Source organism: Synchiropus splendidus, chromosome 7, assembly GCF_027744825.2.
Source record: "Synchiropus splendidus isolate RoL2022-P1 chromosome 7, RoL_Sspl_1.0, whole genome shotgun sequence".
NCBI classification, from domain to species: domain Eukaryota; kingdom Metazoa; phylum Chordata; class Actinopteri; order Syngnathiformes; family Callionymidae; genus Synchiropus; species Synchiropus splendidus.
In genome coordinates, this window is record NC_071340.1 from 25,102,401 (window position 1) to 25,128,546 (window position 26,146).

Sequence of the window (26,146 nt, forward strand, 5' to 3'; positions counted from 1 at the left end):
ATAAAGCAGGCGTGTCTGAGATAAACAGCTGATAGAGAGAGAATCATTAACCTGCGCTGCCAGATTCGACCTCAGACACCAAAGTGAAATCTGAATAAAGAAAATCCAACTCTCCCCTGGTGAAATTTAAAGTCACACCATTAATTAAAAAGATGAAAAGCATTTAAAGGAGATGGATATTGAAGTGTTGCGGCAGAGAGGGGAGGGGCCACATGTGCCCTCTGGACAGAGAGGGTGTGACCTCAGCTCCTGCTGCTCAGTTTCACCTGAGGACTGAAGGAGCAACTCACCTGCCGCAGGCCTCTCGGCTCACTTCATTTGGACTGTTTTGACGCATTAAGGTGAGTCAGAAACATTTATTTTGCGAGAGCTTTTGTCGCCCGGCGCCAACTCAAATATGATAATAGAGAGGGAATTCTGGTCTGACTCGATCCATTTCTCCAGCCCCTGGCTGTTGTTCTAAGAGATAAAACAGTCAACTGTCAGGCTGGTAGTAGTAGTAAGTTTGTCTTGGGAGACAGGTGTGGGGAGGCGTGTGGCAGTTGGAGATGTTTTCACTGCGCTGCAATTGGATTTGCAAGTCAAGAGAAGTTTAGTGGAGGAAGAGAATACGGCTTGATTTATCTGTGTGTCACTCGCAGCCTTGTAATGGAGGACGCGTCCGCCAGCATCAGGATAAAGGTGGCCGCGCTGCTTCTGCTCGCGTTCCAGCTCCGCACAGGTGAGTCTGAGCGCCGCGTCTCCGACTGGTCCTAAGGTTTGAAATGTAGCGCAGCTGTGGAGGTCTTCCGGCCTGAAAGTGCTCGGCGCAGATGATGTCACGCTCAGGTGCGACGCCGTTTCTCATTCTAGTGAGATTCAAAGTGCTGTCAGGTAAACATCTCTGCATGGAAGTGTGGAGTGGCACCTTCCTCCTCCTCTTCTGCTGAGAGAGAAACAGCCTCGCGTCTCTGAGGTTTAGCGTCTTGAATGAGGCCATCACACTCATTCACACATTCATCATCACTAAAACAACGGCTGCACTCGTGGGTTTCAGTCCACTTGTGGAGGAGCCGCTTGACGTTGAGGTGGGTTCGTGTTCTTGCTGCTAACTCCTCTGTGGGCTCCACTTGAATTTCCAGATTAAATGTGCTTTGATTTCAATAGCAGCACTTTAAAGAGGAAGTGACCGGTCGCTTCATCAGGTTAAGAATGGATGTCGGGCCACGTCCGGTTTGCAGCGTGGTTAAAAAACATCTCCTGCTCTCAGACGCTAGTGGAGACGACAAGAGAAGCCTCATCGGTCTGACTAATGTGTCTGGGCCGCAGTGATCATAAAGACACGTGACTCCTGACCGGTAACTGATAAGGATGAAGCGCACATGCACGTGCAGGTGTGTGGACAGAGAGACACAGTCCACACCGTCTGAGAGGCGACGGGTGGTGAGATGGTCTGAGCTGAGGGGAACATGGACGGATCTTCTCAGCGTTTAGAAGTGAAGGCTGTAGAAAGTAATGATATGTGTTGTTGGAAAGAATCGAAGGCAGTCTGAAGCTGTGGTACTTGAACAGGTATCTGTGTTGTTCTGCCTCACAGGGCGTGATCCTCTCACCAAACCCATGACGCAGAGACAATTGCATTTTTTGAATGTCTCCTGATGCTGCTGCAGTCAGCTGACTGGTAACGGAGGCTCCACCTGAGATGCTTCACATGAAGTCCGCCAATAACCCTTCTTTGTTTGACCATGTCGGGGGCCACATGTGGCCCTTAGCACTGCATACACGTGGCCCTCGTGATGTCTGCAAAGAAAGAAATTGTTGTTTTTGTGAAAACAATAATTTGCCATTTGAATTGTAAAAATTGATCATCAGTTATTTTTTTACGTTTCCATTTTAACCGTGCGTTTCCTTCCCCATAAATGTACTGGAATTCGTGAATGAAATATTTAACATTACTGCTGAAAATAATGTTTATTGTCCCTGAAAAGAAACACAATGAAGAGGTGGAAAAGTGTTTTTACGATGTGTACAGTGAATCTTCATTCCGTGAATTTAAAATGAAAGAAATAGCATCATAGTATTATCAGCGTGACTGTTCTCTGTTTTCAGCTACTTTTGTAACACTATAGTCACAAAGTGTGAATGAAATTTCACTTTTTCTTCTGTCCTTTTGGTGAGACGGCTCCCCATGTGGCCCCTGAGGGAATAGAAGTACCCACCCCTTCGACAGAGTTTTAAAGATACAGCACTAAAATGCATCATTATGAAATTTCACTTCTACGCAGATGGCTTTGTTTTCAGAGCTCAGTAGGTGGCGCTCTTGGTTGAAAAAGTTTCAATGAAATGGTTGTTGAGGAAATGAGGACACTGTATCATGAAGCCTCACCAGGGCATCACTAGTTCTGGGCGTCGAGTACTATCACGGCTATGTAGGGGGAGAGGTGGTCGATTTAAGGTCATAGCGTTACCTCTGTGTGACCTTGGACTTTGTGAGGACGTAGGAGAGAACAGAGGAAACCCATGAAAGCAGGAGGCTCGAGGGCATTGGCTTGATCCTCACTCTGGATTAGCAGGAGCTTGACTGGAACCTCTGACCGTCTACAGCTCGGGCCACTTGTGATGGGCTGGTGAGGCTTCATGAAACAGTGTCATCATTTTCCGAGCCCAGCAGATGGCGCTCTCGGCTCTTAGATGTCGGGCTACGAATAAATATTTCAATCAAACCTCACATCATTCGAGCGCCACCCTTTGGAAACACTGTTTCACGAAGCCTCACCATCACTGCTGACCTCTACACCAGTGAGCTGAATGGTAGAAGACTTGCACACGTGTCACCCACAAGGAGCAGCGGTTGCCATCATCTCGATCATTTTCCAAGACAATAAATGTTGTTTTATTCAAAACATTTTGTCTGACAGGCGACTATTGCCGAAACAAACAAAGAGATTTTATGATGTGGTTTTGTGGCTCACGTGGGAGCAGAAACCCGCTGAAGTGAGGCGTGAATTCATTCGGAATGTTCGGGCTAAATGGCGAATTTCTCAAACGCGATATTGTTTGAAAGCTGGCGACGCTCCGGGTTTCCTGAGCTGGCGTGTCTCTTCTCCTCAGATTCTCTCAGGAAGAGGCAGCGAAGCATCTGCTCGCATCACTCTCACTTGTTTTATTTGCCGGTTATTTTTTAATGTTCTCCCTCTGTTACAAGCCAGAATGGAAGGAGCCATGCACACAAACATGTCCCTGTCTGGGAGGACCGGCAGCGCTCTTTGTTTGAAGAGCGTAAACCAGCTCGCTCAACTTGGCTCGCGCTCTTTAAACCCGCGGTGGGTCTGACTCGGGAAGTCGACGTGTCGGACCGAGCGGTGAACTCGGAGCAGAGGAGGCCACCTGCCGCTGTGCTTGGGACGAAGCCAGCGGAGGCCGGGCGGCGTGAAGCCGTGCAATATTAACAAGCTCGCATGGCAAGTTGCTGATGAGATCATGAATCGGAGGCCTGCTGCGAGGGTGAGGCCCCAGAACACAGAGAATCACAATGTGAACAGTTTCATTTCACAGCTTCAATCACTTTGTTTCAGCTTCCGTGGCTTCATTCCTCATGTGGAGCGAGTCAGAGATTTCAATCCTGAAAACACGCCAGCTTTTGTCCCGATACTTTATCTTGAATCGTGGGCTTTAAATTGTTATTCCAGTATCGGTTATTGGGAAGTTCACTACTAAAACAAAAGTTGAATCATACACATCATAACTACTAAAATGTATTTTTAAATATTAGGGTTTCTCCGTAACATTGCTTAGTCAAGCTAGCGACCGTGATTGGCGGGAATTTATGGCGGGAAAGTGTTTATTTACTCTTCATAAATACATAAATCAGCTTCTGTGAAGCTCTGTCTGTCAGTAAAGTCTTGGTTCTAAACTGTTCAGAGCTCCCGGCTCTGAACAGCTGGTCAGGTGACTCAGCGGCAGTTTAGCGGTTAAAGCTCATCCCTGTGTGTCACAAGGTTGCTGGTTCACATCCGTCTCTTGTGCATGTATTTTTCAAATTTCTCAATTTCACCCTGATCCTCCTGAAAATATCAAGCGGCGTAGATGGAAATGTGGGCGCCATTGACTTGACTTCTCTATATTTGGACGTGGCTCCTGCCACCAATAACGTGGCCCCGGTCTGTGTGTGTGTGAGCCACGCTGCAGACTGGAGCCTCTCATCTTCACTCCACTGAATTCACCACCATCAACAGTGACTCACAGGTGAAACACATGCCAGACCTTTAGTTTAGAGAAGGACAAAGTCAAACGTGGAACTGAGTCATGTCAGTGGTGTTGAAGGTGGATCTGATGACGCTCCAGGTCTGAGGAGTGCGACTCCCATCGGCATTGGTGGCAAGGTTTGTTGTTTATGTTTCAAAGTTAAAAACAAGTCAAAGTCTTTGAGCAATAATTTGACATTGTGCTGGAATAGCTCGTACTTTTTCCTCTTATTTCCTGTATAAACCATCATCTCGATAGCAACTTGACCAAAACTGCAGCCAGTTCAGCGGCTCATGTGGTGAAGGGCCTCATGAAACTGGGGAGAGAGCCACGTGTGGCCCGGGAGCCGCAGGTTGGCCAGGCCTGAACTATATAGAGTCTGGCGTGGTCCTTTGATGTCACTGCTGGTGCTAATCCAGTGTCCACGTCAGGACCTCAGAGAAGTGATCGCCTTGTGACATGTTCTACACTCCAGTGTTTGATTGGCGGATCATGTTTTTCAGCGCGATAGACTCAAGAGCTCAAGCTCAGTTCAGCATGTTAGTGTTGTAGATGAGTCTAACCCGAACCTGAGTCCAAACGCTCTGGAGTCTGAGACAAGACCGAGTCAGTTCTGGAGTCTGAGATGAGACACACACACACACAGGACTGAAGGCTGATCAGGAAACACAAAAGAAATGCTTGACTTTGACAAGATGGCTGCTGCTCTGAGCTCTCTCTCTTTAACGTCAAAACAAAAGACCTGTTTGGTGGAAATGTAATTGGGTATTTCACACATTCCACATAAAGAAAACAGAGTTGCTGTCTTGACCCGTGTTGCCAACTTGAAACCTTCTTAGCAACTTTTATTCTGAAAGGCGGCCAGGGTCCATATCCTGAAGCCGTGGGCTGCGCGTCACGTAAAAGAAAGATGGCAGTGTCAATAGCTATTTAAAGGCCCTCAAACAACCACTTGTTTCAGTGGCGGAGTCTTGGTGCATGCGATAGCTTCCGACCATCTCGCGCTCAAACCGCCCACGTCAGTATAGGACGCAACTTCTCCAACATCAATATATTACGCCATGTTAGTGAGGATGGGTTGGATGTCCTTTCCCGCCCCTACAGTGAATCCGTCGGACGTCATTTAGGTCACAAGCCGCCACGCACACGCCGAGTCTCCTGACTAACATCAGCATCACGCCATTCCATCACACCGACTTTTCCAAGATTGTTACCCTCGCCTACTTAAATGTCAGCCCCAAATAATCCTCTTACACGATATGCATTTCGCCCCTGGACCCAAAGCTTCATCTGGATCTGCTCACACTTTGACAAGTCCACTTGGCTTTAAAGGTTGCGAGCGGGGAAAGCGAAACGCAGCCCCAAATGAGGCGTGCGGGTGAAGGCACGGCAGGATTAATAAGGCGGCTGGTGAACAGCTACTTAAAAACCTCTAACTCGTGTTGCATCAATATTTAACAGCCAGGCTGTCAGCATCGTTCGCACTGATTTGTGAGTAGACCGGTCGCTCCATTCCCGACTCGTCGCCGTCTGACTCCACGTGTCTGAGGGAAGTGCCACGCTATGTTTTTGGAACCTTGAAAAAAAGGTGGGGCTCAGAATCTGAACCAGTCCTCAGCGAGATTTTACAGACGACTGTTAAACCGATAGATTTTTTTTTTTTTGCTTACATTTTTCATCCCACTTTAAGGACTCAAATCCTCCCTTTGACTTTGGAAGCCAATTAGTTTCAGATCAGCTCTTTATCCCGGCGTGTTGCAGCGGGAGCCCAGAGCGTGCGAATGCTATTAAGTGTGAAATATATTCATACTTCCAAAACTAAGGGGAAATGATCCTTTTAGCGCTTTGTTGATTTTTAAGTGCGGTGTTGTGGGTGTTAATAAAACGGCGTTGTGGACGGATAACGTTTGTTTTCCACGCTGAGCTACACGTCCGTCTCCTTGTAGCTATTTCCACCACGTTTAGCTAGCACTTCTTTATTTATTTTGGGAGAAGTCAGCGGCATTCGGAAAGTAAAAATCTCACTTGGCTTCTTTGTTTTCCTTCAAAAAGAAAAGCAACAAGTTGAACCTTTCCTCGTGCCTTGCTAGCATCAGAGGCTAATATCTGGCTCGCGGCGGGATATTTTGTTAGCTTCCATACACTGAAACAGAACCTCCTTCTTTGTCTTAATGGCTCCTATGAGAGGTCTTGTTTTGTCAAAGAACATGTGTACGCTTACTTCCCCAGAGCAGAGACTGCGAGGCAGCTTTTGAATCGGGGCTGTAAACACATCTTTGCTACATGGCCCCCAACAGAGCCTTTTCAACACGAGCTCTTGCTACTAAGCGCCGCATTAATCCCTTCACGCCAAGTTAGCTTCACCCTGGCCATCCAGTGTAAACACTCTCCCGTCATGTGGCATGACTTGTGCTTGTTGTGTGTCTGTCGTTTCCATCACACACGTGCAGCTCACGTGAGAGAAACCTTCAGGGAAAACGCTGTGTTGTACGTGTTTGAATTAGCATGCTAATGAAAGAGCCTGACCCCAGTCAAACAAGCTGCTTCCTAGCTGGGAGCTAGCTTGACAGAACAAAGGGAAAGTGTTAAGTACACAAATGATTTTCATCTGAATGTTATGTTGTTCATAAAGGTCAGTCAGTTGACACGCAGCGTAAACTTGATTCGCTTAAGCGCTAGCAGAGTTGGGACGCGACTCACTTGTGGAATGTAGTCAAATAAAAATATAAACAAAGATTGGACGGCAAAGTTAAAAAGGTGAGCAAGAGCTGCTGGGTGTTTTGTGTGATAAGCTTAAAAACACACGCCAAAAGAAAAACAAACAAGCGGAACAGATGCTTTCTGAGTGAGGAAACTACCAGACTGTACATATCAGAGTTGACTGTGAATTAAATAAGGAGTACGTGAGGTCAGTGTGATCACTTCACGTATCTTTGCAATGCTGGAAATATAGCTCATTACATTTTGACTGCGTTTTTTTCCCATAAATGTCCATAGAGTTGAAGTCAAAACCCAGAGTTCTGATGACAGTGTTCACATGGTTTCTTCCTGTTAAGCCTCTTTCATGTCCGTCTCATGTCGTAAAGTCTTGTTTTTGAACCCCTCAAAAGCGTCGCAGGTTTGCATCCGATTCTGGGCAGTGAATGCATTTGACCCGTCTTGTCTCAGATGCCATGGAGGTGACCTCCTCTGGGCCGCAGACCATCAAAAAGGCTAAAGGGGAGAACGTCAACCTGGGCTGCACCTACACCCCCGGACCCATGGACACAGGAGAGCTGGACATCGAGTGGACCAACCTGAGTCCCGACATGACGCAGAAGGACAAACTGGTAAGAGACGGGCGCCGTCCTTTTGAAGCTGAAATCGCCTTTGACCTTGTTTGAGGCCTCGCTCACGCCGACCTTTCCGTCTCAGATCTTATCGTACACCGGAGGCCAGACGCACCACTTTGGCGAGGCAAGTCTCTCCAAGAGGCTCAACTTCATAGGGGACCCCAAGCAGGGAGACGCGTCCATCTTCCTTTTGAACGTGGTTGTCTCGGATACAGCCACCTACCAGTGCAAGGTCAAGAAGGCGCCGGGCGTGGACATGCGAAAAGTCACTCTGGTGGTGATGGGTGAGGAGAAATTCCTTTCAACTGGTTTTACTGGTTGGTCCGACGCTGCTCTCACTGAGAAGGAATGTTTTCTGCCAGTCAGGTTTCCCATCACACCTCCTCCAGTCAGTCTCGCCTTTGTTGTTACACTCTGGTGCATTCAACCGCAAACCAGCCGGTCGACTAATCGCTCCCACATTCCGCAGTTCCTCCGTCGGTGCCGAAATGCTGGGTGGAAGGTGGTGAGGAAAGAGGCGGCACCGTGTCGCTGAGGTGCAACTCCCCCCAGGGATCCAGCCCTCTCACCTACGTGTGGCGCAGGGAGGGTGGGGGTGCGATGCCCGCCACTGCCACCCAAGGTGAGCTGCAGCCGGCGCGGCCGCAGCAAGCCGTCCCTCTGACACCCTTGAATTTCCGTCCTCAGACCCGCAGACCGGGGAGCTACTGATCCGGAACCACACCGACAGCAACATCGGAACATACGCGTGCGAGGTCACCAACGCTGTCGGCAAGCAACAGTGCAAGTACTCCCTGCACGCGTACAACCGTAAGTCCCAGAAGCCTCTGGGCTGAGAGCGTTTCTCCACTGCTCTGATGTATGATCACCTGGCAAATGTGATGGAAAAGCTTGAGGAGCAGCCCTGGTGGAGCTCTGGCTGCCCTGTGTTGCTGATGGTCATTTTTATTTTGGGTGGAATCAGGCTCAGCACACACGTCTGTCCCGAGGGAAGCATGGCAAAAGTGCGTCTCACACTCGCTCCTCCGCTCTAAAGATGTTCACGTGCTCGTGCCTAGATGAAGCAGGACATACTCATAAATAAAGGGATCACTGGCTTTCACCAGTGATGGGCAGATGAGGCTTCATGAAACTGTATCACAGGGTTGATGAAACAGTGTGCTCATTTTCAGAGGCCACTAGATGGCGCTCTTGGTTTAGAAATGATGGGAGGTTTCAATGAATGAGTTGTTCAAGTCCAAACATTTTACAGCGCCATCTGGTGGGCTCTGAAGATAAGGACACCGTTTCATGAAGCCTCACTGACCCATCACTAGCTTTCACCCTCCGTGAAGATGAATCCTCACGTCACTTTTTTAAACTAAGAGCGCCACCTGTGGAGCTCTGTAAAACTGCTTCATGAAGCGTCATCAGGGCATCACGTCTTAATAGACGGTGCATCCTCTGTTGTAGTTTGAGATTGATGAATTGAAGAAATGCCCAATGGAAGTCCAATGAAAATGATGAGGACAACAGGTAAAATTTAATGTGACATTAAAATACACTAGAAATTTAACCAAAAATAAAATAACCTCAGAGAGAGCAGACCTCCACCAAGCAGCTCATTTGCAACCATTTCCACCTGACATTTGGAGCCCGTTCTTTAAAATGTCTGTTCACCCCAAACTCAAGATGGCGTCTTGACTCCTCGAGGTGAAAAAAAAAAAAAAGAGTCAGCATTATCTGGTCCAATCTACAGTGGCTGACAAGTGCAAAACACATTTACAAATTTCTCCAAAACAATTTTACAAACTCTTGGAAGAAATTTACAAATAAGACGTTTGCAACATTTGCAGTATTTTATTAGTATTAGTATTAGTATTAATGTGTTTCTAATTCTAATTATTTTCCCCGAGTTTGTAATTGTATTTCCAAATTTGTAAATGTGTTTTCAGAGTTTGTAAATTTGAAAATCTTTCTGCATTCAGTCCACTGCATTCCGGCAAGCGCTTCCAGGCCAGGTCCGTAATTTGTTCCCCGCCTTTACTGTACGATTCTTCCGAAAATGTGCGTATCCTGGAAACACTTTGACAAACTCTGTTGACACCGTTACGAACCCTTAAAACAAATTTACAAACTTTCAAAACAAATGTGTAAACTCTGAAAACACATTTACAGACTGGCCGAATCATCTTTGCTATCATGAAGTCATTTTAAAAGGGGACGCAACTTCTGTCATGTCGCCACGGTCAGACAGAGTTCCCACCTGTGTGATGCTTGAATACCATCAAACGCTCTATTCCACTCAGGCATCAAGTCTGACAGCCACTGTAGATATGTAGCACTGTTGTGTTTTCCATGACACGTATGGGGAGGGAGGGATACGCATTCTGAAGGGAAGACAACAGCGGTGTCTCTGCACACGTCTCAAAAGTAGGTCACCACAGAAACTAGCATGTTTGCAGTGAAGGATAACATCAGGATGACATGGACATACAACTCAACAGGAAGGTGCAACGTTCAGCTGCAGGCGGGACCCTGCTGCCTCTGTCCCGGCGGAAATGACACTGAACAGCAGAGGGCGTCCTGGGGCTGGTTGTCCTACACATGATGGAGTTTCCCTCCTCTTTGTGTCTCAGCTGTGACTGGCTGATACGACAGAAATGGGAGCCGAAGTTCGGTCTTTCCAACTTGAGCATCCTTTGTGCAGCGGCCTGAGAAGCTCCACCAGTTACAGTAGACCAGTGAGACTCTTTTAGGCTGTTGGTTCCCAAAGCCAGGAACACTGTTGCATTCAAGTGTTGGATGGAAACTCTGGGGTTTTGAAGCCTCTAGCAACCCTAGAACAAAGTTGAGGGAGCTCCACATTTTGGCACCACAGTCGCTGAGAAGAAATGAAAGGTCCATGAGGTTTCATGAAACAGTCTCCTGATGTTCAGAGGCCACCAGGTGGCGCCGTCTGCTGTAAAATGTTTGGACGTGAACAACTCATTCAATGAAACCTCACATCTATAGAGCTCCATCTAGTGGCCTCAGAAAATGATGCCACTGTTTCACGATGCCTCACCTGCCCATCATCTGATATAAGGATTGTTGAATGTTGCGTTTTATAAAGTGGTGTTTTTTTGTTGTGAGTGTCGCTGCCGTTCTTCCCGCCAAGCTCTTCCTTCCAAACACTCCTGGATCCAGATTTTTTTTCAGCCATAGCGGCTCCTCTTCCTGTCGTCGACATTTCCTGAAAGGTTTTTTGAAATCTGTTCAGAACTTCAGTCATTTTGCTCGCAGACAGGCAGATAATCGTGGGAGCGCTTGGCAGGAACTGTTTGTGTTTTCAGAACGCACCATTAGGTCGGTGGAGAGGATGAAAAGATGTTTTTCCTTGCAGCCACAAACAAGGCTGGCGTCATCGTCGGCGCTGTGATCGGCGCCTTGTTGCTGCTTCTCCTGCTTCTCCTCCTCATCTGGCTGCTGATCTGCTGCTGCCACAAACGCCGCTATGAGAAGGAGGTCGCCAACGAAATAAGGTGACACCTCACTTCCTCACTGGTCTCAGCGGCTGGATTGTCCTCGTGACGTCTGGATGTCTTTCTGAAGGGAGGACGTGAACGCCCCAGAGAGCCGGCCGGCGAGCCGGCAGTCCAGCCTGCGCTCGGTGCTGGGCTACCGCACGCACCACGGCGTCCACTACAGCTCCGTCAGGAAGAACCTGCCGAGCCTCAGCGACGCTGGGAGCTTCATGAACAGAGGCGAGAGGAACGAGTCGTCGCAGTCGGGGAGGCGACTCAGTCCGCTGAAGTACGACCCCAAATATGGCTACCCCGTGTAGCTGGAGGATTTCGGCCTCCGACGGACTCCATTCTTACATCCAGTGTCGAATATCTTGAAAACAAACTGTGTGTACGAGTAGCTGTAAATAATGTTTTGGAAGAATAATGGTGTTTTTAGACGTTACCTCAGCCCCCGGACAAATTGCTCTCCCAGCAGCGGACTTTCATCATGCACTGTTTTCTACTGAGTTGGGTGTACATAGCCACGTGTTGCTTTTCTACCATGCTAAACGCGCAGAAGTCATTCGTTTTTTTTTTCCCTAAAAGTGCAATAAAGCGTTTTAAACAGATGAATTTGACTCCATTCACCCTGGCTCTAGATTTTAAACTCAACAGTCTGCCGTCAAACAAAGGCCTTCTCCAAATTTAAATGGATCTGACACAGGTATGTGCTGAGGAATTCTGAGGAGCCACGGAAAAGAGCATCTGTGTTTGAGGGCTGGCAAGTAGCTTTCAAATTTAATGGATTTTACCGCAAGCCTCTACTGTTTTTTAGTCATGGAAGCTGTTTTGTTCATTGAATTATTTGCAGTTATTAAGACAGACACATGACGGGCGGATTATTGTGAGACCAGGAGCAGCGTCCCGATGCTGCCATGTTTTCTGCCGTCTGTCTGGAGCGGTGGGTCATGGGATTTTAGTTTTCGGCTGCTCAGCAGGTCGAGGAGTGGGCAGGGTCTGGACCACCGTGGGGCAGCTGAGGGAACGACTCTCCTCAAAAGCCCCACAGCCCCATCAATAAAAGGCTCGCTCTGGCCGAATGAGAGAGTACCTTATTTTTACTAAAGAAAAAAGGGCACTTTCCTTGCGCTGGGGAGGATAGGGCTCGTGCTTGAGCTGAAATATCAGAAAAATCAGAAAAACGCTATTCATCCCGAGGGAAATTCTGTTCGTAACATATCGCAATAAAATGAAAAAAGAAATATTAGAACGTGCAAAAAGCTATACAAAAGGCCTTAGAAACAATATATTCAGCCTGTTTTAACTGCATTCAGTGGTACCACTTGAATATGTCCACATATTTCCTCCAGGACTTGGTTGTCAGAAAAACATGTTGAAACAAATGGCGTGTCGACGGCATGACTCATGGCAGCCACACCTTTCATTACTGCCATGTTTTCTTAGCACTGGCTTATCTCCAGTCATCTCTCTCTTCTTCTCCACCTATAACTGAGGCTTATCTGCCTGAGCGCCGACCTCGCCGGCGTGAGTCGGGGGGAGGTGTGTCGCTGTTTTCCTCTCCTGTCTCGGCAGGTGCACTGCATCACAGTGACGTGCAGCGCCAGGAGGCGCGGCGGCGAACAAGGGCTGATCTCCACTGCTCGGCTGGCTCTGGACATCTGACCATCAGCTGCTTCGGTTCCCTGCCCCACGAGGTCTTGCGATCTGTGGTGTGTAGGCAGGAGGCAGAGGGACCTGGGTGTGGTGCACCAGGTTCAGTCAGTTCAACATGGGTCAGCGGTTGTGCCGCACTCTGCGCTGCCTCGTTGCTCTTCTGTCCAGGTAGCAGGTCGACAGAAACCGGTCCTTCATGGCGGCTCAGGGGCCCAGACCCAAGTGCTAGATCATGGACAGCAGAATGGAAGACTTGCACCAACCAAAGTAAGGAGATGTTCTGTCCTTGGATTAAGGTGTGCGAACGATGAGGACTGCAGCTGTGATCTGGATGTCGGCCACTGGATGGCACCGATGGCGGTGAAATATGTTTGTAAGTTGATAGTGTAGAAGTTAATGTTAGTGTTCTAGAGGAGACAGTTGTTTTCTATTGTAGAAGCAGACTTTATTTTGACAGTGGATTCGTGTTCATGTTCGTGCAATCCATGGGTTTCCGGTTCCTTACAAAGCGTCCGGGAGCAGAGTTAGCAAGCAAGCGATGTGGATCCGTCCGTTCTGGAGAGGAGTTCTGTTGTCACACATCTAAGGCAGCAACATCTTTAAGTCACAGTTATTTGTAACTTTAGTCATGATGCATATTTGTAATGTTAACTTTGGAATTCACAAGGCCCAAAGAGCAGAAAGCGCTTAGTGGTGGAGAAAGCAAAATGTGAGTAATCAAACACTCACCCGAGGAACACAGCAAAGTGAAAAAGAAGAATAAAGTAAGAAGACGGCAGAAAACTAACACACAAAACCCAAATACTATCAATACGAGGGGAAGAACTTTACCAGAAGAAGTGAAGCGACCATCTGGCACAGCAGAGTGGAACCAGGGAGTAGAAGAAGGGAAGGTTGGTGAGGGGGGTTGGTCGCAGCTGTGTGCCTGAAACACTGGGGAAGCGGTGACAAACACAAGACAGGAAACAGAAAAACAACAACCGAGGAACAACATAGTAAAAGACACGGAACATGACACGGCCTTGCATTTCTGGTTTCCTCAACATGAAAGAGGTGCTACAAAAATCTTCGACAGAATGGACTTGATGGTGATCCCAGTAAAGCTTGTGTCGGGCAGGAGACTCGCAACTCTGGAATCTCACCCTCGCAGCAGGCGCAGCCGAGGAGCTTCCATCCCACCTTTTGCTTGTATTTCAAGGTCAAACTGAAAAAAAAATGTTCAGGAAAGTATTAAACAAACAAAATGAGCCTGCACCCTCCTGGGCATCAGTCTGAGACTCCTCATCTGGACGTCTTGGTCCTGAGAGCCCAATATCTTGGTCTCGTCGTGAGCTCCAAATGTCCAGTCTCGATAATGTCTTGGTCTCGTTGGGTGTGGTCTGGTCTGCAACAGCAGGTGAGGCTTCATGAAACAGTTTCAGACGCTCTCTCCGCTCAGAAACCTTCGGCTCAACTACTTCGATGAAACCTTTCAGCCTACAGCCGAAGGACACAGAGGTGCCATGTTGCCGCACCAACTCCAGAGAGCCGCGTGGCGCAGGTGGTCACCTTCTGCCGTCCCTTCCAGCGCTCACGGTCACAGCCATGAAGTCCAGCTTCCACAGAGACGTGTCCTGTTGTGCAGCAGCAGCAGGGTCGGCTGAGTGAGAGCCACGTTTGTGACTCATTTGTAATTAACCGTCTTCTTATCCTGGCGGTCGGCTGGACGGGAGGATGATGAAAAGCAGAGCGTGAGTTCCAGGCTTGGTGTTTGTCTTCTGCTGCGGGAAGATAAAGGGGACGTTGAACCTGTGGAACTGTTTGTGCTGTGAGAACACGCTCCAAAATGTTGAAAACGTCCTTGAAAGTTTAGTTTCACAGCCCACTTCGGCTCAGTCCGTTTCAACGGCCACGGCCAATAAAGCCAACTGCAAATCGGCCAGTTTGTTTTGGATCCAGACTTGATGCCACACAGTTTTCAGACTGGTGTGGCGCTAGGCTGATTTGTTGCATTGATCGAGTCCAGCACCCCAAGACAAGCAACAGAACCCTGAGTTTTCTGTCTCATAAAACGGCCATCTGCAGTGAGGAAAAGGAAAAATCCATGGCTCATTTGGACCCTTTGTGAACGGCGTGTTTAGGTTAAAAAAAATGCCACGTCTCATTGAAATGGTTATTCAAATCCAGAGATTTTAGAGCACAGACTGCCATCTAGTGGGCTGTGAAATAAGGACAGTGTTTCATGAAGCTTCGTCGGCTCATCACAACTTGCAGGCACGTTGACTTGCTTTATTTTCAGAGCCCACTTGATGGCGCTCACAAGCGAGAGCGCCACCCTCTGACAACGAGGACACGGTTTCATGAAGCCTCACCAGCCCATCACTTGACATGGTATCCAACAAGAATCCAACTCTCACGGCAGCTGACCCATGTGCTCTTGAGCAGCTGCCATGAAAAGAGCCTTCACCCAGGTGGCTTCACTGGGAAGGGAGCTTCATCCCGTTCAGCGGCGTTTGACGTCACTGGGGGTGAAGGCTTCAAACCCACATGCCTCAGAAGGACACAGCAGGTGCCTCTCACAGCTCCAGACAGTGTCTTAGCATGAATTCGTTTCACCTTGGTAACTGGGACAGTTTGCTGTTGCTGCCCCCCGGTACCTTTCTCTCTCTTTCTGTCTTTCAGAGCTGCGTGTCAGTGGGGGTTGTTTTTCCTGTTTCACATTCTCGGCGAAGCCTTGGGATTTGCAAATCAATTTGTCAGCACCTCGTATCGTTCTTCCGGATGTAATCACTAGTTCATGTGGATTTTACCCAGAACACACGAGGAACGTGGCCACGCTCGACTCCCTTCAGGAGAGAATCTGGAAGACAAGACAGGCGTGTTATTATTTATCTGTCATTCCTGACAGAACACCTCCTCGTGGGGCCTTTGTGGTGACATGTTGCCCGGTCCCCACAAGGTTAAGCTTCAATTTGAGCATTAAGACATTGAAATAACTGGGTCATTACAACTGGGTTCCAGTTTGGTTCAGAGGAGCCGTGTGTTTGGGATGGTTAGGTTTAGAGGGAGAGGCTGGGGAAAGGGCAACGAGAGGTCCCCACAAATATAAAGATATAAACGTGTGTGTGTGTGTTTATTTAACTGTCTATGTGGGGGCCAATTCAAGACAAAGCACCTTCTGGTGTGAACTGTATAGTGACAAAATCTTGGCTGGTCCCCACAAGAAAGGGTGATGCAATGAAATGGTCCTCACAAAGCAGGTGCGACAAACCTCTGTGTGTGTGTGTGTGTGTGTGTGTGTGTGTGTGTGTGTGTGTGTGTGTGTGTGTGTGCGAGTGGCTGAACCTTCTTTAACCTTACTTAAGGGGGGCGGTTCTTGACAAAACACTTCCTTGTAAGGACCTTGTGCTGTTGTGGGGACACAATACCAGCCTGAATTTGAGGATGAGGACGGCAAAATAACTGGGTTCTGAGTCCTGGTTCAGGTGAGCCATGTGTTTTGGATGGTCAGAGTTGGGGAAAGGGTGATGGCCATGAGTCAGAGATACAAACGTGTGCGTTCCCTCACCTAAGACTGAAGTTTGTCCACCAGAGTTGCATTGTTTCTCCAGGCTCTTAGGGGAAGGTGAGTCAGAGGTCGTGTTCACTTCTTACCTCTGTGACTTGCTGCGTGTGTGTGTGGCTGCGGGGACATCCACTTTGCATGCAGCGTCCGAGACAGTGAGCTGTCACGCCGCACTAATCACATGACAGTAAACCCACCGGATCTTCCCAATGACCGGGTCCTGACGCTCCTCTGCCAATGCAAACCTTCCCTCAGCCCCATGCAAATGCTGAGGCCGGCACATAGATCCAGGCCCTGCTGCTGCAGCAGCCTCACCTCGCTCAGCGGCGTCTGGCAGACCACTCCGGGCCGGGATCACAGCGCTGGACCGTCACAGCAGAGCGGCTGCCACAGGTACCCACACAGACCTGGCCTTGAGATTTCACGGTGCCGACACCGTCTTTAGCCCCAGTCATCACTGAGAGAAAGAGAGGCGTTTCTGCCAGCAGATCTGATCCGACGCAGGTGACCGAGACAGTGAGGGGGTTCAGTCAAGGGGGTCCTGCAGACGTGGGAGGCAGGAACGTGGCTTTGTCGCGCCCTTTAATGCTCGTAGAAGTGAGTGAACCAAACCTGAGGTTGGTGTCAGGTCTTCGTCCCTCGCCACATTTCAGCTGGCGATGATGGTGAGATATTCAACCTTGACAGATCTCGCTGGAATAAGCATCATCCCCGCACAGTTCGCAGCAGTGGACACATCATTTTTATTGTCTTTCATGACATCTGACTATCTGCCGCCACTGACTCACTGAGATCAACTATCCCGACCTTCACATCCATTTTTCTTCACCAGTGAGAAAGCTTCAGTTTGTGTAGCACATTGGCGTCATCTTCAAGTCTCTGCTGCTGAATTTTATTTTTTTTTATTTCATTTTAGGGATGTGTGACTTGTTCTCTTACTTCTCCTAGTTTTGAATTTAAAATTTCACAATTTTACGTCACTAAAATGACTCCCTTGGTATTATACTTTTCTTGCTTTTTTTACTTCAACAACATGAGAATATTTTTTCTATAAACATACAACACTCCGTGTTCTGGCTTTCACCAGGACACTGTCTCTTTAAGTGACATCACAGATTTATTTGCTCATGAACTCCATGAAACTTTAAAAAGATAAAATGATTACAGAAAAAGTGTTGCGTGAAGATGTTCTTTCACAGGGATCATTGTTTTTAGTGACCAGCTCACACCTAGTTACTATGGATGCACCAGTATCGGTCTGGTACCGGGCTTCAGCACTGGCCACCGACACCACAGAGCTGACACCACTTCCTGGCAGTGCACAGTTTTTGAGTGTTAGCTTATGACAATTTGGTAAAATGTGTGTTTGTACGACAGTGAAACTTGTGTCCGTCACCCACGTACTAGAAAAACATACTGAGGAATGTCGAGCTGGTACCTGACTCAAACTCAAGGTAACTTCATGTGTAAAGGTATAAGTACTTGGTATCAGTGAGTACTCAGAAGCAACTACTCAGAAACTAATAGTTCGGGGAGCTAGCTGGGAGTGACGTTGCTGCCGGGATCAGCCTGATCCAGATATAGATGGATGATGACCAAGCTAGCGGTAGCCATTGTTAGCATGGTCCACAGTCGAACGGTGCCATGCCTCCGACCTATTCCGTTCAAGAAAACAGTTATGACCGGAATAGACGCAATGTTACAGGAGCTCTCCGCACTGCTGACACCGCGAGCAGCCATCTTGGATCGTGATGAGAATTCTCTCACTCTCCGAGTGGGGAAACAGGGTGATGTCACCAGAGGGAAGCATAAGCTGGGTCCAGCTGTTCTGCCTGAGATGTTGGAGTCAAAGCAAGATGGAGAAGACTCCAGTTTGGCCTCAGTCGGTTGCAACTTTAGATCGGCCACCGCTGATAATAACATTGAGCTTGGACCATGTTTCCGCAGCAAACCTCGGGAAACGTGAAAAGGAAGCGTCATGCTTGCGAGCAGCAAGATGGCCATCTGGGTCCTGACGGGCCTGACGGCCGTCACCACCGTGGTCTTCAACCTCTACATCTTCCTGGTGAGCGTGCACACCTACCAGGAGAAGAAGCGCTGGAGCTCCAGCGAGAGCATCATCGTGGCCCTGGCGCTGAGCGACATCGCCCACCAGCTCCTCTGCTACTTCTGGATGACCCTGGACGAGATCGACTCGGAGTGTCTGGTCTTCCCCACCGGGTACACCGTCATCCTTCTGCTGATCTTCAGCCTGAAGTTCACCATCATGTGGGACAGCAGCTTCCTCACCTTCTACTACAGCACCAAGCTGGTGACCACCCCCAACCAGTGCTACACTCACATCCAGGCCGCCATCCTCAAGCACGTGACGCTGGCCGTCTGCCTCATCCCCCTGTGCGGCCTGGTCACCTGCATGCCCATGCTGGTGGTCTTCCACCACGCCAATGACACCGACCCCACCAACAAGGACTGTGGGGTCCTGATGCCCGACACGCTCTCCGGTCAGGTTTATGAGATCCTCTACCTTCTTCTCTCGGACGTAGCTCCGGGGATGCTCATGATCAAATGCTGCATCTCCATCTCCACACACCTGGCCATCCACCTGCGCAACATGAAAGCCAGCACCAACGGAGCCCACGCCCCGAAGTTCGGCTCCCAGATGCGCGTGATCCAGATGTCTCTGTCTCTGGTCTTCATCTTCCTGGTCTTCCTGGTGGTGGACCTCTACGTCAACTATCAGATCTCCGTGAAGCATGAGAACATCATCGTGCTGACCTTCTTCTTCACGTCCGTCTACACCACCGCCTCCGCTGCCGTGCTGATATACGGCAAGAAAACCATGTGGAAGATGTTGATCAAGGACTACAACGCCATCCTGGACGGCTTCCCGTGCTTGTCCCGCCTCAAAGTCCCGGAAATGAAACCCGAACGTGACACGACCAAAGTCAAGAGCTGAGCAGCAAACGTCCTTCAAGCTTGAGCTTTAGAGCCAGGAAAGAGCTGTGTGGACCTTCTGCTGAAGGCTCCATGTTGAACCCTAAAATCTCCATTTAGTCTCGACTGACCTTCGATATGAAAACACACCTTCGGTTCATGTATTGCTTTTCACTTTCAGATATTAAAAAAGGTCTTGAACTTATTGTGTCGAGTTGGTTTCAGGTGCAGGTGAAACATCCATGATGCTAGTGACGGGCAGGTGAGGCTTCATGAAACGCTGTCCTCATTCTCAGGGCTCAGTAGGTGGCGCACTCGGTTTACAAGTTAAAAAACATCCAAACCTTTTAGAGCAGACAGTGCCACCTAGTGGCCTCTGAAAATAAGGACACTGTTTCATGAAGCCTCGCCTGCCCAGCACAACAACACAGGAGCAGAACACAAATACAGTATGTGAAGTTGATGATATACAAATGTACAAATGTCGCTCACAGACTCGCCTTGAGCGACATTGTCCCATCATATTCAAATCCATGGATGAGGTCAAACGTCCGCAGGAAATTACGCAACAGGCGACCGGTTTACCTCCGACACCGGCAGGTGAGCGAGAACACGGAGAGGTTGAAAAACAACCTGGTGAAATCTTTGTCTTCATTAGCTTTTCCCTGCAGCAACACAAAGATAGCGAAAGCTCATTAGTTGAACTAATCTGCCTGAGACGCACACACTCACCGAGCGTCTCCTGAAGAGATCTGAGGACAAATGGAGCTCGGATTGGAGGAGGAGAGTTGACTTGCATCTAACCCCCCCTGGTGCCCCCCCTTCAGTGTCGTGCTTACATTTTGGGAGATAAACTCGCCGGTGTGTATTACACAGCAGTAATTGAGGGGTGTACTGTGGTGTAGTGTTTGGAGATAGCATCTGCTAATCTGGTGTGTTAGCTGCGGCGGATATTGTTGCTACGCTAGCTCAATAGAGAGAGCTGAAGCTGATCCATTCATGGTGCTTAAACTCACTCAGAGAGCGCAGACCTCTGTCACGCGTGAACTTCATCTGTATTTCATGTTAAACATGAAGCATGTAATGACCTCAAACGGCCTGCAGGTAGCAGTGTGGAGTTTCTGTGCGGCACACAGCATACATGAATGAACTAGAAAGATTTCAAAATGTCGGCAAATCATATCATATAAAAATCATGTCATATAAAGGATTTGGTTTATTGAAGTGATCTGTTTGTTGTTGTGTTGTGCCGAGGCAAAATATCCGGTTTCAGCCTGTTTTCAGCGGAGCTGGTCATGTGACCGGATGTGCTGCCCAGCCTACTGAAACTCTACGGGGAAACAATAGACACACTCATGTGCCATCTGATATTGGATATGAATTTCGAATACTCCGTTTTTGACAGTGTATTTCGTTGATAATGCCCATCCATCGCTAGCTAACCAGCACTTAGTCCCGGTCAGGGTTGCGGGCAGTGCATCCCGGCAGCCGGTGGCGAGAGGCAGGAATACACATCTGCTTTATTAAGTTGGATACGGCTTGGATCCGTCCGTCTGGATGGATGGATGGATGGATGGATGGATGGATGGATGGATGGATGTAGATATTGTAATACTGAATGGTTGTTATGGATTACAACACCATAATAATAAATTGTACAATAGTAGTAGTAGTAGTAGTTTTGGGATAGAAACTCAGTGAGAGTGACACATTTCTGTTTCTAGCAGTCATTTTTGATGCTTTTAACAGTGCAGCTATTATTTTGCTTGTGTTAAGTTATATGTAAACATTTCTCTTAATCGCGTGATGAAAATATTGTCACCTCTTTGTCCTGTGATTCAGGGCTTCAGCAGGTCAGCAGCAGAGGGATGGCTCCCACGCGGTCTGAACCACGGCCATTCACAGCGATTGTTGCCAGACGCCTGAGCACGTGACTTACTCCATTGTCCACTTCACTGGAGCCGCAGTGTCAGACCCTGAGTAGATCCATCTCTCACGGTGCGACTGACCCCAGGTGGTCTCTGTGGTGATCCTCCTTTCAGGTCAAGTTCCTCGCTCCCTGGTGGTCCACAGCCAGCCGCTGAGGATAGGCCTTCTCCTCCGCCGTCTCACAGACAGACAGACAGACAGACAGACAGACAGACAGACAGACAGACAGACAGACAGACAGACAGACAGACAGACAGACAGACAGACAGACACCGCAGCAGCAGCAGACACTGACAGAACCAGCGGAGTCACAAAAAAAACACAGGAAATTCTCCTCAAGTCTTTATTCCGCGTTCGATTTCATTTAAAAAAAGGACTGTAAAAATAGATTTGATCCCTGTGTTGAAAAGAATCCAGTAGAAAAACATCGGCCCTCATCAGTCGTTCTTAAAATACGGACGATGCTCACTGATAACAATATAAAAAGCAAAGCTTTCATGCAATAAAGTTGATTCAGAAGACACGGAAAATAAAAATAAACTCTGTACACACTTGGATGTGCAAACAACTTTCCATAAACAAATAATTTAAAATTCTTCCACCAACACCAAAAAATATATCGGATACAAATGGTACCATACAGTGTTTCGGGGTCTTTGAAGGGATCGTACAGCAAAGCTGAGTTCATCTGGCAACAGTCGGGAAAGGCTCGCTCACCTACTCCCAAAGTCTGGATCAGGGAACACGTATTAGCCGTCAACAGTCACATTAGCATTAGCAAGTTAGCCAGTGGTTAATGGCTTACTAGCTAGTATGAGTTCACGCTGAACAAGTCTTCATCATTAACAATAAGCACGGATGTAGCTACTTTCTTAAAGGTTGTTGCATAAATTTAAAGTGTTTCTTAGCTGCAGCGCTAGCATTAGCTGCTCAACTGAGCGGGCTGACAGGGGGTTATTAGCTTTGTTAGCAGGAGACAGACATCCTCTCCTCTTGGCCCCTTATTTCCCCGTTTGTTTTAAATATTTAACCTCATTATTCAATGCTTTTGACTGATGAGATTAAACATTAGCTTTGCATCCAGTTCATTATTTTGAGTTTCACACAATAAAAACCTGCGATAAAACAGCGCATTTGGAAAGCTGGATTAACCTGGGGACTTCCAAGGCTTTGTTTGCACGTATATATATATATATATATATATATATATATATATATAGAAGCAAATGAGGCTGGTGAGTCTATCGCTACACTCATTTTAGCCTCGACTTGTTGACTAGCACACGTGCACAGGCTGCTTCAAATGAAGCCTGTGGTATTGAAGGCATCAGCAGCACTGGTTGTGCAGCAGCTGCAGCTCTTGAGCGTCACATTCATTAATGCCATCCAGTGTTTCAGATTAAAAATAAAAAAAGAACCACCTTCCATGAAGAAAAACTGCGAAATATTCTGTAGTATAAATCTGTACATCTGGACTCTGTCATGAATCTATCCAGTGCCGCGCTCCTCACTGCCAACAAGCTTGTCAGGTGAGCGAGTTGCTATCGTACCTCAACATGCGGCTCTTCCTCGAGGCCTAGAAACGCAGCTCCGTCAGATGGTGGTGAATTATTCCTGACTTGCATCTGAAGGGATGTGGTTCAGTACAAAGACGCGTCTTCCTCCGCCCCCCCACTGAGGCACCGCACGCCGGCACAGACCAAACGCGCCTCCATAAAAAGGCCAATGGAAGAATTACTGCGTGGGTGAGCATCACTGGGGGCTGTGCTCGTATGAAGGGAACATAGACTTCCGCGTTTTGGGTGGCGGCGGCGGAGGCTTGCTTTCGGTTTTCATGGGTAGCGGGGGAGAGAGCTGTGGGGGGGAAAAGGGGGACTCATGATTAAATGAGGCTTTGCTTAAAAGGAGACCTGTCATCTAAAGGTTCATATGAGGTGAAAGAGTGGGGGCGCTGTGTGTTACCTCTGAGGGGAAGCCGAGGTGGTCCGCCTCATGGGGGTGCTTCTTGGGCGGCATGGGTGGGGGGGTGCCAGGGGTGTCCACGACATCGCCGTCACCGAGCAGCGACGAATAGCCTGAAACACACGTCAGGAAATGAAAGAGGGTCCTGGCTCACCTTCCTTCAGCCGCCACGGGAATCTAATCCACTGTAATGTGCAGTCTGATCCAGGGTAACGTGATAAACAGGTTAAATACATCACAATATCCCAATACTATTCGGTGAAAAACCTTTGGGATCATCACACAGGATGTGAGTCAAAATTGAAAGTCAGAACATTGTTAAAGCAGCACTAATGATTTTCACATGAAGTCATGACTGGTGCAGCAGCGCCCCCTGGATATCAATGCCACTGTGCTCCTTCAGTTTTCCATTCAACTTCTATCATGGCTTTCATAGCAAGGCTACGTTCTGCTGTCCTGTTGTCTCCGCAGAGACCGAAACGATGGAATCCGCCACCTTTTACTGTTGGACACGGAGCGCATTTAGAGTCAGGAACGCATTGGCGGTTCTAGATGTTGCTATATGTTGGCAGTGTTGGATACACGATCACTGCCAAGAGCAGAGAGAAATACGCACTTTTCTGCACCAAATTTGACGCTACTTGTTTTTTACAATGGTTTTCACAAGGACACCAAGACAGTTTGGAAAGTGAGCAAATCTAGAGACAAAGTCGTCAAGTCATTCACGCTGAGAAAGGGAACGGTAGACGCTAGTAACTGCTAGCCACCGTCAACGGATTCTCGCTCAGTCAAGCTGTCCCGTTGGATGAGGGGGCGCTGCATTTGTGCTCCGAACTGAGAGATTCTCAGGGTCATCACCAAGTAACAAAACCCGGAGAATCCTCCCCACCCCTCGTACGCGCACCAAGATGGCTTCCTGAACGTAAAACAGGAAGTGGAAGTTTTGAATCAATGAAATCCATTCGTGGAATTTGTGTTTCCTAGCGGCTTACAGAGTGTGTTTATCTACAAATTGCTTATAAGCGTTTGCAGACGTAACCACCTTGTTTTCAGACTTGGACAACAACTGACCTCCATTCCTCATTTACAACATTGAACTTGTCAGAGATTACAAAATTGTGAGCAATTGCAGAGGAATTTGTAAATTGAGCCAATTTAGCGGTTACATTCTGCCTGTTCTGTTCGCTTTACTACATATAACAATGCTCCTCACCTTACCTTCATGTCTTCCCTTAACACTATCAGCTATACTTATGACAAAACAAGCTCCATACGCTGTGACCAAATGCTGACGTCTTCATGTCATGAGAACGTGTTTTTCTTGTGAAACCGGCGCAGCTGGATACGTTTGTAGCGGCTGTGATTTCTGCGCTACGACTCTCACCAGCAGGTAGCACTAAGAATAGGCAGCGCTGCTTCACGCCCGGCAGCTGACAGACGCTCAGCGCTTTAATAACGCCGCGGCGTGTGATGAGTTCGCTAATCACAAGTGCAAATAGTTGGCTGCGGCGCCTTGTCTGGAAAGAGTTACGCAATCAGAGCAAACGTCTCTTCCGACTGGCTTGATATTTAATAAGCCGCCGTCTGAGCGCGCTCACAAGGTGCTGTACATAAAAAAAGAAACTCTGTCTGCTGCTGCTCTGACGAGAACAAACATCCAGTGGTGAACATGAAGAAGACGAAACATTCAGTGGAGGATTTGATCCCAGGCGACTTACAACAGCGCGTTGAGCCATCACGGAGATGAAGGCAAGCAAGTTGTTCACCTCTGGTAAGTGAAAGCAGTTACTGTGACGGTCGGCGGTGGAGGAAGCAGTCTGGGAGGGAGTGGGGAGTTCAGATGACGGGGCGTCTGCTGGTTTTGGTTCACAACTCCTCAGTGGGCGGCGTGTTTCCTACGTGAGTCTGAGAGGCTCTCGTTCTCGTTCTGCACGGACGTGGACGTTAATACGCTGCAAACTCCCTCTTATTGAACTCTATTGATGCCACAGAGAAGAGCGAAGAGAGGTGCTCCAAGCAAGCCCAACATCTCAGCTCACTGTTCTGAGTGGAGTCACGGAGCATCATCAGTCTGAAAGTATGTATTTTCCAAGTCCACAAACACAGTAGTGAGTCTGGGTTCTGTGGCCACTCGGGTCTGGGATGAGTCTGAATATGCTCTGGAAAGATCCAACAAGGAGGAGATGGTGCTTCACTCTTGACCCAGGACAAACACAAGTCATTGCTCAAGTGTCTGTATTGCATTTCATATTTTACTGAGAAACAGGCTTGTGTCACGCCCTCTTCAGCAACCTGGAAAGCTGTTCACAACCGATGGGTTGATCAGGTTTCACGAAACATTTTCAGAGGCCACTAGATGGCGCTCTTGGTTTAGAATTGAGGTCAGGCTTCCTTGCATGAGTTGTTTGGGTCCAAACATTTTAAAGCAGACAGCGCCATCTGGTGGCCTCTAAAAATCAGGACACAGTTTCGTGAAACCTCATCAACCTTTCAGTGCTGTGTCATGAAACCATTTGCCATTGTCACCACCATGACTGTCCGTTATAACACACTTAAACCATCTTCACTTCTGTATTGATGCTTTTGGCAGCATGTTGTGATTCTGGTTTTAATCCAGTCTTTACACAAAACGCTCATGTTAGTTTATATAAGTTTCAGTCCAGACCAGTTGCAGTGGAGCATTTCAGAGTCATCTAGGGAGATTTCCATCGTATCTTCATCAACCAAAGCACTTTGCTGTTGCAATTTCACTGAACCCCGTACAATGGAATTTTTATGTACCTGATGGTGTTAAAAGACAGAGAAACTTAAAATACAAACAGTTTCAGATCAATTTGGAGAAAAAATGATTAACTTAATATGTGGTTGTTTTCTGAAAATACAGAATTAAGAGGCGCTGGCTGGTACTTATGCTTCCCTCAGGTCGTCTAAACTGTGAAGGATTGTACTTCAGCATCATTCATTACAAATACCAAATATAGCGTCTATATTTTTAGGTCTTTATTTCCATTTACCCCTCTTTTTATTCTCTTCAAATTTAAATTATTTAGATGAGTCATGCTCAGTAGAGCAGTGCGTCT

General features: G+C 47.9%; 3 protein-coding genes across 5 annotated transcripts in view; 2 read left to right on the forward strand and 1 right to left on the reverse strand.

Annotated features, from left to right (window-relative positions):
* Positions 1–272: 272 nt before the first annotated feature.
* Positions 273–11,643, forward strand: vsig8b (V-set and immunoglobulin domain containing 8b). Of its 3 annotated transcripts, XM_053871916.1 has the most exons (8): positions 277–341; positions 642–721; positions 7,393–7,553; positions 7,639–7,840; positions 8,026–8,178; positions 8,244–8,366; positions 10,921–11,059; positions 11,130–11,643. In XM_053871916.1, exons 2-8 carry the CDS (start codon positions 649–651, stop codon positions 11,359–11,361), a joined length of 1,083 nt encoding a protein of 360 aa, XP_053727891.1. In that variant the 5' UTR covers positions 277–341; positions 642–648; the 3' UTR covers positions 11,362–11,643. The 3 variants fall into 3 exon arrangements, with proteins under 3 accessions (XP_053727894.1, XP_053727891.1, XP_053727892.1); XM_053871919.1 differs by lacking the exon at positions 642–721 and having other exon boundaries at positions 273–341; XM_053871917.1 differs by lacking the exons at positions 277–341; positions 642–721 and having other exon boundaries at positions 4,425–7,553.
* A 6,568-nt stretch (positions 11,644–18,211) lies between these two features.
* On the forward strand, positions 18,212–19,362 carry LOC128762919 (uncharacterized). Its single transcript, XM_053871494.1, has one exon. The coding sequence runs from the start codon at positions 18,220–18,222 to the stop codon at positions 19,195–19,197; it is 978 nt and encodes a 325-aa protein (XP_053727469.1). The 5' UTR covers positions 18,212–18,219; the 3' UTR covers positions 19,198–19,362.
* Positions 19,363–21,427: 2,065 nt separating this feature from the next.
* The window catches only part of dock5 (dedicator of cytokinesis 5), a 69,281-nt gene continuing 64,562 nt past the window's right edge, over positions 21,428–26,146 (reverse strand). Inside the window, exons 50-51 of the mRNA XM_053870241.1 lie at positions 23,067–23,179; positions 21,428–22,958 (exon numbers count right to left, since the gene is read on the reverse strand). Coding sequence (XP_053726216.1) covers positions 22,857–22,958; positions 23,067–23,179 — 215 coding nt within the window. The 3' untranslated portion in view covers positions 21,428–22,856. The remainder of the gene's footprint in view (positions 22,959–23,066; positions 23,180–26,146) is intronic.